Genomic DNA, 13,109 nt, shown 5'->3' with positions numbered 1-13,109 from the left:
CATGCCATGCTATGCAATGAAGGACTAATTTAGGGCACTGACTAATAACTAAAAGAATTGGTCAACACAATCACTCTTCTTTTGAACCAGAAAAGAAAAAAAAGAAAACAAACCAGGTTTAGAATTAGGCTGAAAATGTCATTATAGTCACTGACCCAAGGGTTTTTGGACTTTTAAAGAGAAGTCTTTAAAAACCTTGAAAATCACTAAAAGCAACTTTCTCATTGTGACATGACAGTATTAAAACACGGAAATGCAACCTGCTGTGGGCAACTTCTCAGTACCAAGATGACTGACATAAGGATCAGCCACTCGAGAGCCATACACAACCGACACTTGCATTTAACTCTACTTAAAGATGTGGAAGGGACCTCTCTGTTCATATAGTCTATGTTGATTCAAATACATAAAATTATTGTTTAGCATCTACATACTTTACATATTTCAATAAACACAGACATATGTAATCATACAATTAGACATTTTCAACTATATCAAAGCAAGGGTACAAATATAAAACCAGAATTTATTATTGCTATAAAAAACCTTCAAGCTATTAATTATTCTTGGAAGGTTCTTACATTTAAAGATTTTTGGTTGTGTCTTAATGAAAATTTACAGCCAAAAGGCAATGAAGAGGTTGTAGATAAGCTAACATGCCTTGCAAATTAGGTTAAAACCAGCTCTAAATCTATGAAAGAGGTTTTACAAAACTTCAACGGTAAGCAACTGTGTTTATACTGTAAATAACTCTCATTCCAAAGCATACTTCAATTTATGGAACATTCAATGACACCGAACCAAGTTACTTAATCTCCAAACCAAGTCTGTATGTTGTGTTTACATGTGTGGGACTGGTGAGTGGACCCAGGGTCACATTCAAGCTAAGCTAACATTCTATTACCATTGAGCTAAACCCCAAGAACCCATGCATCTCTCTCTATCTTTTTTAGATTGTATTTTAATTACATTTCTCCCTTCCCTTTCCTCCCTCTAAACCCTCCCATATACTCCTCCCCATTCTCCTTCATATTCATAACCTCTTTCTTCATCAGTTGTTATTGTATGCATATATGTATTTGTTTATACATATGTATTCCTAAATATAACCTTGAGTCCATATAATGCTACACACGTTTGTTTTCAGGGCTGAATGTCTGTCACTGGACAAGTCCCAATGGATACAGCCACAAAACACTCCCACACCCAAGACTCAGGGAACGTTGCAGGAGAGAGGGCAGAAAGACTGTAAGAGCCAGAGGATCAGGGACTTTGCTGTAACATTGTGTTTCCTAGTAACATGAAAAGCTGTACCCATAAAGTCTCACCAACATGACCCTCCAAACATGAGTTCAACAGAGAGCACACCAATGTACATCCCAAAGTGTACAGGCGGAAGCCCATGAGGTCTCAACTCTACCCAAAGAACTACAGACAGCCGAGTAAAGCTGGGAGCAGGAAAGGTGGTCCTCTCCAGGGAAGAGCACACCAATTGGGTATCTCATAGTTTGAAGACAGTAGTGTGAACGCCTTGCTTGCTCTTGCTCTGTGAACATCATCAGGGCTATCTTACTCTAGCTACATAAGTGTCACGAGAATAAAAAGCATCTGAATGTCTTTAGGTTCTTTCCATCTTAATTCAGCAACTTCCTAAACATATAAAAGTACAAAGGAATAAAGTATACATAAAAGCATCATAATACTACAGAGTAAGTATAAAATAACACAGCACTCTTCACAGCATATTAATTAGACAAAATGAAGTTAGCATATAGAATTGGCCATGAGCTTAAAACAGCTCATAGTAGGATTTAGAGAAGTGTAATTCCTTTCTGTTTTATAATGACAGTACCTTTAGGAGGTTAATATTAAAAACTTATCAAACAACTCATTATAGTTAAAATATTCGTGTGTATTCATCTCTCCTGGAGAACCTATCTATTTTCTTTTCTAGTCTATCCTTCTCACTTTGTACAGAGAGGTCCAGCAAGTGTTTGATAGAAAGAATACAAGAAAATATTCATGTAATTATTGAATAAATCTCCCAAAAACTGAATATCCGGAGAAGAGTTTGGTGTAAACTCTTATAGTAAACACCTTTCTGATTGACCTCCTGTGAGAGAAAGGTCACTCTACAGCAGTGTGCTTCACTATCCTACTAGAAGGGACACACACTGGGAACAATCAAGCCTGGGCCCTCGCTCTGTTTCCTTCTGGAAAGTCTCACTGGTTTTCCTAATTTTTGGAACAAAAAAATAATGTGAAGCGCTCAGCACCACGCCCAGTATGAATCCATCTCTCATGTCTTTCTAGTTCCTCTTCTCCCTGTACTTTACATTCTATCACAACAAGGCAAAGTCCCTGCAGAGCTTATAAAAGCACAATAAGATAAAGGCTCTGGCCACTCTGCTCAAAACTGTGATCTAATTTTCTCTTCCTTCCTTCCTTCCTTCCTTTTTTTTTTTTTTAAGAGTACTTTCAGCTGGTAAAACTTGTCATGCTATATGACACCCTTAAAGAGTCTGGGGTGTTCTGTGCAGGAGTAAGACTAAAGACAGACCACTATTTTTGTCACCTTATATTGAATCTTCTAGTTTCTTCCTAGAGAAAAGAATCAGGGATAAAAACACCCACCAATCTTTGAACAGAAAAAATACTAAGAACTACTTTAATTGCTGGCATGTGATATTTTGATTCAGCTTAACAATGACTTAAATCTTAACATACCAAGTATGGTGGTTTGAATAGGTATGCTTGGCCCAAAGGGGGTGGCACTATTAGGAGGTGTAACCTTGTTGCCTGAAATGTGTCACTGTGGAGATGGGCTTTGAGGTACCATATCCTCAAGCTATGCCCAGTGTGGGACACAGTTGCTTCTGCTGCCTGGAGAACTCTCAACTCCTTCTCCAACACCATGTCTGCCTGCACAGTGCCATGAAGATAATGGACTGAACTTCTGAAACTCTAAGCCAGCCCCAATTAAATGTTTGCCTTTATAAGAGTTGCTGTGATCATGGTGTTTCTTCACAAGAATAGAAACCTTAACTAAGACACTAAGCTATACATGTTGGTCCAATATTATCTAAAGTTTCTTTCATTAATTAAAAAAAATGCCACCCTACAAACATACTCTAAAAAAATAAGCCTTAAATATGATGAGGCAGAACAAATAAAAGTGACATGGCAGCATTATTATCATCACAGGATGTAATTGAGATGATCTTTAATGTGAAGGAAGGAAACAGGCTTCTGTTTATATTTATATTATTTACCTACTTCATTGCTAGAAGACTGGCCTATAATATACAACTTTAAGATATGGCTTAAACATTGCAAATATCTTAAACTACTTGCCAACCTAACAGGAAATGTACACATTCACTCAAAACTTCCCTGTATGTGCCTCACTTCCCTCTTGCCTACATGGAAATTTTACCTATTTGCCAAGGTTAGCCCTTCTAGTTGCTACTCTATGGCTTTCCCTTTCCACATTACAATCTAGAATGCCTTCAGTTATTCCTTCTTCTTGTACACCTTATATCTTGTTCTATCTCTGTCTTGCTCATACATAGACACACACACATAAACACACACACACACACACACACACACACACACACACACACACACACACACGTACAACACACAATTAATTTTAACCCTCAATAAATCCTCAAGCTATCATAACTTTCTTTGTTTTTTTTTTCCCTGTTGCTACAGTTGTATAACCACTAAATTATCTCTATATACCTTCTAATCTGGCCACATCACAAGTGAAATTAATGTGCCAAAGTCAACAATAGCCTCTGATTAGGAAACCCAATGACTTCCTAAGTATGACCCTGTTTAGTTTCTCTACTTAAATTTAACTTTATAAGAACTTGAAGGAATCTTAACTCCGTATTTAGCATCAATTCAAAACTGTTCTTTTTCTACCTTTCTATTCCTATTCTATGTCAATATTCCCTTCCCTTTACAATCTCTAAATAAATACCCCTCACACTCCCAATAACTGCCTTTCTTTCTGACTCCACTGCTCTGCCTCAGAAATCGTTTGAGCTGCTACAGCTTGAGATGCTATGCCTCTGAACACATCTACCAAATACACATCCTGGTTTCAAATTCTCTGTGAATTATATACCCAACATTCTCACTTCAAAATCAACTTCTCTCTCATAGATCATACTCAACGCAAAACAAACAGAGCAACCTTCAAGCTCGGCCTTCCTTTCCCTTCCTGGGCCCCATCTCGGTAGGGGCTCCATGGCCTTCAGAGTCAACTGGGCTGAAAACCTCCAGTCACTTTCACCTCACCTTCTCTTTCAGTCTCCAGCCCTCAGGGTTCTCCGAACTGGAGCTTTGCTTGCAAATACCTTCCACTCTCGCCACGCACTTGCTGAACCCACTGCCACTGTTCTAGACCAGTTCTTTAGGATTTCTTACCACATTTTTTAATTCTTCCTCTCATTCTTCTTTAACATTACTCCAACCTTCAGTCAGTAGAGTAGTATATGAAGACTAGCCTTGATTTTTTTCTCTCCCTGATCAAAAGTTTTCAACAACTATACACCAATCAAATAAACTGAATCCAAATTCTTTAATGAAATTGAAGTTTCTATCATCCTTTTCTACTTTACTCTAACTCAACAATTTCCCTCTATGCCTCCCTTCCATCCCCCCACCCCAAGTTCAAACCATCTTCTAGAACACTTGGACAGGTCCCTTTCACCCCACTTCTTGCCCCCAGCAAGCAGCAGTCACCTCCACCAACAACTAGGTATAGTATTACATCATATTAAAGCACTTATTTAATATACTGTGTGATGCAATTATTTACAAATGATAACTGACCATAGCTAAGATTTGAAAAAAAAAATCAGTAAAGAAATTGACAGCATATAAAACAACTTTTGAAAGAAAGGAAAATCTAAATGTTAAAATAATTTTTAAGAGTTAAAAAATAATTAACCAATTAAAGCTTCCATTATCTGTCTGTTTTCCATCACAGGGATAGGCCAAGTTAACTCTTGGCAGGGTCCCTTTAAAATTTTCATTATGGCAAATAAAGTTTTTCCTAGGTGTCACTAGTACCAAACTTTAGAATCACACCAATTATGTTAGCACAGATTCAAAATCTAATTCAGTAATAAGCTGCCCTGACAGCTCGTGTGTTATTATACCCAATCAAGATTTAATAGGGCCCAGGATTCCGCTAATGAATGAGTTCAAGAAAGAAAACGAAATACAAGAATAATTCAAATCGCCGGGCGATGGTGGCGCACGCCTTTAATCCCAGCACTCGGGAGGCAGAGCCAGGCGGATCTCTGTGAGTTCGAGGTCAGCCTAGTCTCCAAAGCGAGTTCCAGGAAAGGCGCAGAGCTACACAGAGAAACCCTGTCTCGAAAAACCAAAAAAAAAAAAAAAAAAAAAAAAAAAAAAGAATAATTCAAATCAATATTATTCTCTTTATTGAGGCTTTGGAAAACCAACAAACAGAATTTGCACACAAAACCTTCGGGTCTGAAATACAGGGTTGTCATCCCAGCTATTCTGGAGGCTGAGGAGACCACAAGTTCAAAGCCTGTCTGGGCTACAAAAGTAAATTCAAAATTTTGACAACTTAATGTGATCTTGTCTCGAAAAAAAAGAGTCAAAAATACCTTGGGGATGTAGCCCAGTGGTGGGTAGCACACCTGCTCAGTGCGGATGACACACCCAGTACCACTCAGGGAAGGGGAACTGTATTTTATAGCTTGTAGAATCTTTTTCAGATGGAGAAGAAATTCAACTTTTGAAAAGTAATCTTATAGTACTATTATTTTTAAATTATCTATATGCATAACCTATGCATCACTGATTGACAAACTTCAAATCTCATTCTGGTGAAATCACACACAGAGAGAATAAATTATTTAAAGTCTAAGTGACGTGCTATGGGTAAGAGGCAGGAAAATGCTACTTGGAATCATCGCTGTCTAAGTGCTTTTAACACTTATATACCAATAACTTCAAACAAATGGCAAGGACAACCAGACAAAGCATAGGCAGGTACTCAGCTGCTTTGCTTTTTAGCATCAATTCATTATTTTCTAATTTCCCGAGCATCCATGTACACTCAGGGCATTCAGCATCTATTAGAAGATGAATGGTTTCTTCTGTTTTCCATCACCTGGCTCAGACTCCTGTGCAAACCACATTTAGGAACCTCACATTAATAAATTATGACTCCAACCACACAGATTAGCAACCATTTCCTTACCCTCACTTCAGCATTTCCAACAGGAGTACAATAATGCTGTTCCTAAAAGGCAGAATCCAGACAGAAAACCAGTGTCCAGAATGAGGTATGTACCCTCTATTCTGCTTCCACTGTGCTTTGTTTGAGTCTATACTCCAACCCTTTCCATACCCCATGGCCATTACCAACTCATATGTCCCATTCTAATACTGCCCTCCTGATTCACAGACCAGGATAGTGCTATGTCTTACCTTGTCTGTCCCAGTAATAATCACTTAGTAACACACAAGAGACCCTCAGTTAAGTTTTTAGGAAACCATGCCTGTAACAATTTTGGAACAAATTCCACATTTGATTTTGTGTGTATTTAAACCTGTATGTGTATTCAAGAATAGTTCTATCAGTGTATCAATGAGACATCCACTGACCCGCTGGTTTAGGGTCAGTCTCTTAGACTCATAGGAAGGGCTAAGACCAGAAAACTGGCCAAAGGGGATGCCTTGGGATCCACCATTAGTCAAGTTCTCAGTGCATGCACTGTGTGAACTCTGCGTTACTGATTACAAAACATTACATATCTAACAAAGAACACAAGGGGCAATTGCTTTCTCCTATTCTTGGTGACCTTGGAAAGAATGCCTGCCCTGGGAAAGCAGAACAGTTAGTTGCAATTGAATTCTCAGTTGAGTATCTTAAGTTCTAGAGAGCAAGGAATGATAAAACTATACGCTTACGAGGTATGTCCTTTACAGCCCTAGACTGATTCACTGTCCCCTCTAAAATGAGTTATGTTACTTAGTAGTGACTTGCAAATAATACTTGAAGACCTCCCCAAAGGAAGAGGCTTCATGAAGAAATCTGTAACCTTACACTTTGACCTGACTTTTGCTTAACAACCTACCTATTAGATCTGAAAACTTTTATTCTGCTAGTCACAAAGTAAATTCATACTACCGTAGCTACTTTTCTAAAGTAATACATCAAATGGTAATATTTTTGTACTAGTAATAAAGTTCCTGAAGAACCGTCACATAATGTTGATATTATGAGCCATTCCTTCATCATTGTCAAATATGAGAAGATGAGCCCATGTTGGGGAAGACTTCTACATTACAACCTTCACTAACAGGTTGCCAATCAGGATTAGTAATTTTCAGCGCCTTTCTCTTACTGTGCGATAAGGGTAGAAATAAACATGCCAAACTCTTAGGACAAATGACGTGAGTTTTCTCCACAAAGCCCACAAATGCATTCCCATTGTCATCTTTGACAAGGAATGAAGATGAATAGGGAAAGCCATGCCACACTTTTGCCAACACCGGCACCCACATCCCACTAAGTAGAGACTTGGGGTAAGAGAAGTCCCTGTGTGTCAAACTCCTCAACTGGAGAAGCTCAGTTTAAACCCACAAAGGGGTTAATAAACAATGGCAGGTGTTTAACTGTCCAATAACCATCCACTGACTATAACTCATGGTGAAATAACTCGAAGCAGTTAATATGTAGGTAAACAACTGGTCACAGAGCAAAATTATGCATACCACTTTTTTTTTAATATTTCACTGACTTGACAGCAACAATTGCTCACCACTTCCTTATAGAAATCTTTGTGATTTTATGTTCTAGTCCTCAATTGTAAACACACAGATGCCGACCATCTTGAGGACTGGTATGGACAAGGACCATCTGTGAAATCTGACCCGCTCGTTGCCTTCTTATGTAACAGAACTGGAACAAACCTTGAATTTCCTCTCCCACCACTAACTAATGACTCAGGCAATAAGGATGACCTTCAAGGGCAGACTCTATAGAGAAGCAAAGACAGCTCATATTGTGCTTGCCAGATACATGCAGTTTTCCAACTGCATATTTTTCATTCTTAAGTGTCCAAGGCTAAAAACCAAAACCTGACCCCAAGCAGCAAGTTGCAATGTTCTGACATCATGACATCATTCTGTCTGGAGCACTTTACTATAACAATTTTTAAAAATTGGCAGAAGCTTAAATAGGTCACACTGAAGTCCCAAACTAATGCTATCCACCTGGTTAAAATATTCTGGTGCTGCATTTGACACCAGTGACCATCCAAGGACAGGCCTATGGTTTAGTTACCTTATCCACAGCCTCCAGAAGGATACATGAAAATAAAGCAAATAGTGCCACCTCCCAGTATTGTTACTACTACTCCATGGCTTCTTTGTATCCAATTTTGTCTTTAGTAGCAAACCAAAGCAAAGATAAATGCCACTCTATGATTTCAAACAAGCTTTGGCCCATCCTTGCTTAAGGAGGAGCATTTTCTTTAATGTCTAAAATGCAGCAAAGTCTGTTTCAAAATCATAAAGCATGAATTTGTGCAAAGAAGTAAGCTACCACATTTGTCTCACAAGCCTCCTTCCACAACTAGCTTTTCAGCAGGGCCCTGTGAGGTGCTCACACTGCCTTTTTAACTGGACTGTTCTGAGAACTGACATCCAGTTTGGTTTCTTCTTGTGAAACTAGAGTTCATCTAAAAGCAACAAGAAGAAACCACAGAAAGTTTCTGACACTCTCTGGCCCACACAACCTCCAACATACATTTTCCTTTCACAATAAACAATGTACACCCAAAAAAGGTTCCCTGTTTCAAAATGAAATAGTAGATGAAAGAAACCATAATGATGATGCCACGAACAGTAAAGAAAAAGAAAAAAAAAACTTTCTTAATGATAATGACTTGACACAGAAAAAATGGAAACTCCTAAAGTAAAACACTGGTTCTTTCCCCAGAGAATGTTTTAACATCACACATGTGGCTGTCCCAAGTGTGCTCCAGCTGAGACTTTGGTTCACTCACTGTTTTTAACCTTCTGTTATCTAGTAGAAAAGTAACCCCACATAAGACTAAACAAACTTCTAAACCATACTATAGCCATACACCCACCAAAAGCAGCCAATGGTAAAAACTCCGGATATCTGAGTGATATCCAAGAACTCTGGACCTTGAAAAGCAAGACAAAAGGTTAAACGGAAAAAAAAATCTTTGCTTGGAATCCAACTTTTCCAAACACAGAATTGAAGAAAAATGGCCCAACACAAATCCAAAAACCTCTGCCATAATGATGAGCATTATTAACCATATGTATAAATGGAAACTGGAGATAACTGCATTCAGGGTGGACAGGCCTTGTGCACACACTGAACTCACCACTTTGTCCATGAGCTTCCAAGTCTTCTCTACAGTCCTGCGATCAGCTGCAGCTTGCTTGGGGGGTCCAACTGCATCCTGAATAGCATCAATAATCCCCAAAATTCGACCTTTGCGGGGGTTTCCTCCTCGACCACCAGGATTTCTGCCATTCATAGAATTTGCCATCTGGAATCTTAGTCCTTTTTGCAAGGTAGATTTTCAGAAAGAAGAAAAGTTAGCTGGATATAAAGTATTTTCCCAACAGGAAACTGAACTGGAGAAGCTCGCTTGTACCCACTAGTGATATTCTCCACCATTGTGAGACAAAACGGACAGTCCCATATTCAACTTTTTTAGTAACCCGGTGTAACTGCATTCTCCAAGTTAGGAACTGTAACGCTAGGTTTGCTTTCACAACAGTAGAAGTTAAAGATTCATCTTCCTCCTGGTTTTCCACACAGCTACAGCTCACCAACAACAACAAAACAACTTTTAACAGATAAGAACTCAATGTTCCTCCCCCTTCTGTTGTAATCCAGATTCAAAGTAACAGAGCCGCAACCCCTAAAATTCATGTTGGGAGCTTCACTGAGAAGCCTCCTTCACGCTGTTAGATTTCGCCAAGTTATTACATAAATGTAAAGTGCTCCGCACACGCATAAGGGGCAAGTCTGTTGTCAACAAAGGCGGAGGACTTGGATTTCCCCCGGCAAAAGCCAGCAGCCGCGGACACACAAATAGTTCTTTAAAGCAATGCGGTGAGTCGTTTTTCCCTAGAGCCAAATAAACGAACCAACAAACAAGCCCTTCTTAAAAAGCGGTGTGAACCCGGCAAGGGCGGGCACGCACAGCGGAGTTCACTTCTGGGGTGGCCCCTAGTCTGCCTACCCGGGATCGTAAGACCCAAAGCTTTGTTTCAGGACGCCTGTACCCCTTCCTGGGTCGGGCCTCTCGTCTGCCACTCGAGGGTCCCGGAAAGGGACGCGGAATGCAGCGAGGATAAAGTATCCTTAGCCCCAGACCTGGCCCGGGTGCCCCACAGCTTGCCCGATCCCGCGCCAGTCGCACGCACCTCCCACCGGCTGCAACCAGCCTGAGTCCGCTCCCTCCCGGGCCTCGGGCCAGCCAGGGACTGCTCTTTAAATCCCCACTTGGCTCAGGCCCGTAGTGGCGACAGCAGCTGGAAGCCAGGGCTGTCCCCTCTCCCTGATGGCCCGCGCCCAGCTTCAGGGCCCCCGGGCCAGCAAACAGCGTCCAACCTCGGAGCTCCCCGTTCCCTCCTCTGCTCAGGTCACCGCGGCCCTCCCGAGCCACGCGTGATCGTGGGTCCCACTCTACACACACACGCTGCCCTGGCTGGGGTGGCTCGGGCGGGGACTCTGTGGAATCGCCCTAAGAGAGAGAGCTCCGGGGAAGAAGCCACGGAGATCTCGGGACACCGAGACACGGGGACGCGGCAATTACCGTGCAGACAGCTCCGCGCCCGCCCGGCCGTCCCGCGCCACTCTCGGGAGGCCGCCGCAGCGCCCGCCGGAGGAGGAGACCACTCACTGGCCACCCCACCCCTGAGCCATCCCCGGAGACTAGGGCGCGGGGCGGGGCTAAGGCGGGGCCTCAAGTCGCCGGGCCAATCCTGAGAGCCCGCTCTCTGCCGGACAGCGGGCGGAGCCAATGGGCGGGACGCGAGTCTCCTCCCGCGCTACCCCCGGGTCCACGTCCTCCACCGTACACAATGGCCCCAGAGGAAGGCCCGCTCGCCCGCGTCCCACTTGGAGAAGAACTCGTAGGGGAATAGGGCCTAGGGTAGCCTGAGACAAAAGTGGGGCAAGGAAAGGAACTGGAAAGAAGCGGCAAGGCGCCGGGGAGCTAACCAATGAGGGGGGCGCAGGTGGGCGTGAGCGCCCCGAGCGGGAGTCTAAGCCAACTGGGGCTAAAAGGCGGGACTTCCTGCCTCACTCACCTTCCTAGTCTTTGTCTCATAGCAACAGAGTACCCGCTGCCAGAGTGGTGCTTCTCAGCTCTGGGCGGGTCCCAGGCTTAAGAAATTCATCTCCCTAGGGCTGCCAAACTCTGCTACCCAGGACTGCTGCCAAATAGGTCCAAGACCATGTTTCTTGTTGGCTGTCAAATAAAGAGCAACAGTCCCCTAGCTTCTAAGTCGAAGGGTAACCTCACACAGTGTAGGCAAAGAGTAAAACCCGATTGCCAACTAAAACTTCCTAAATTTCTGAAATGTTTCCCTTTTACTATTAGTTCTAGAGGGATTCCAGATCAAACATCAGGCTGATGAGAAAGCAAATAGTAGACAACTCTGGCTAAATAGTGTCTGTGAATTGTGCCAGGGCAATAAAAGTTCCATACAATGGGGATTACTAATATGTCTTGCACCTTTTTTTGTTCTGTACAAGTTTCTCCATAAATCTCTGTAAAGAACTCAGCTGTTAGATTTTGTCTGAGTCACTTTTCCTCCGTGTGGATTTTTTTCCTCCGAGTCTCCATTTTAATGACAACCTTGTATCTACCATCCTCTTCCAGTGTTCATCTCTTTCTGGGATTTCATCCTTGATGTCTGTATAAAAAGAAACATGTCTGGTAATGCTTAAAATGAAATGTCAGGGCTCTGCTGTCAACATAACCATACACTAAAAAAATGCTTATATTTCTCTCATTTGATTCATTTTCATACTGCTACTATTTGTTGGGGGTTTACATACTTGGGAATTGGTTTTCCCTTGAAGTTGATAGGATAGGATATACCTTACACCTTGGGCTCCTGAACATGATACACACACACACACACACACACACACACACACACACGCACACGAACACACACACACATATATATATGCACATATAATCAACCACTTATCCTGATAAATGTGTCTCAGTGGTTCTGACCACTCCCTAGTAAGTATTTAATGCTGTGATTATTGCTGAGAAGGCTTCCGAGATGATTTAGAATACTCTACACTTCTAAATTCAGATAGTTTCTATTTTCATTGAATGGAAACAAGCAAAATGCAGCCCTTTAAGCAATAAAGTATGATTCAGGAAGTAATATTCTCTGTCATTATTTTTATACTAATAATTAGGAGGTAGTTCCCTGTTTTACATATGTGGACAGCACAGGCCTCTGTATCTCCTCCACTAATTCACATCTCCCTTACCGCTTGTAATTGTAGCTACAATTCCTAAGTGGAGACTGGATAAAAGAAGACATCTGTCTACATTCTCTGTGTATATAAAAGGCACCTTGAAAGTCAATTCAAAAGAAACTGTAACTATGTGTAGAACGTTCTGCTGTACATTGCCAGTTACACTTTAAATTAAATATGTTGTTTAACTTTGTATTTGGATAACTATAGAATAAAATATATTTTTTTATTCCTTTAAATAAAGGTTTTTTTTTTGGGTTTTTTTTTTGGTTTTTTTTTTTTTTGGTTTTTCGAGACAGGGTTTCTCTGTGTAGCTTTGCGCCTTTCCTGGAACTCACTTGGTAGTCCAGGCTGGCCTCGAACTCACAGAGATCCGCCTGGCTCTGCCTCCCGAGTGCTGGGATTAAAGGCGTGCGCCACCACCGCCCGGCCCTTTGAATAAAGGTTTTTAACTGAAGGGCAGAACAGTGAGAAAATAGCTCTATGGGATAAAGTGCATCATGTAGATACAAATGCTACCTTCATTATATTTTGTTTCTCTACT

The 13,109-nt window shown here is 41.4% G+C and overlaps 1 protein-coding gene across 4 annotated transcripts in view; it reads right to left on the bottom strand.

Annotated features, from left to right (window-relative positions):
• Positions 1-11,003, bottom strand: part of Cblb (Cbl proto-oncogene B) — a 188,027-nt gene extending 177,024 nt beyond the window's left edge. For 2 of the 4 annotated variants that reach the window (XM_052740864.1, XM_052740866.1), the window contains exons 1-2: positions 10,872-11,003; positions 9,426-9,607 (exon numbers count right to left, since the gene is read on the bottom strand). In XM_052740864.1, the coding sequence (XP_052596824.1) occupies positions 9,426-9,593 (168 nt within the window). In that variant the 5' untranslated portion in view covers positions 9,594-9,607; positions 10,872-11,003. The remainder of the gene's footprint in view (positions 1-9,425; positions 9,608-10,871) is intronic. The other 2 variants (XM_052740865.1, XM_052740863.1) reach the window with 2 other exon arrangements.
• Between the last annotated feature and the right edge of the window lie 2,106 nt (positions 11,004-13,109).

This window comes from Peromyscus californicus, unplaced genomic scaffold (genome assembly GCF_007827085.1).
Source record: "Peromyscus californicus insignis strain IS unplaced genomic scaffold, ASM782708v3 Scaffold_16__1_contigs__length_79575227, whole genome shotgun sequence".
In the NCBI taxonomy this organism is placed as follows: domain Eukaryota; kingdom Metazoa; phylum Chordata; class Mammalia; order Rodentia; family Cricetidae; genus Peromyscus; species Peromyscus californicus.
The sequence above is the reverse complement of the archived record's forward strand: the minus strand, read 5'-3'. Positions and strand labels throughout refer to the sequence as shown.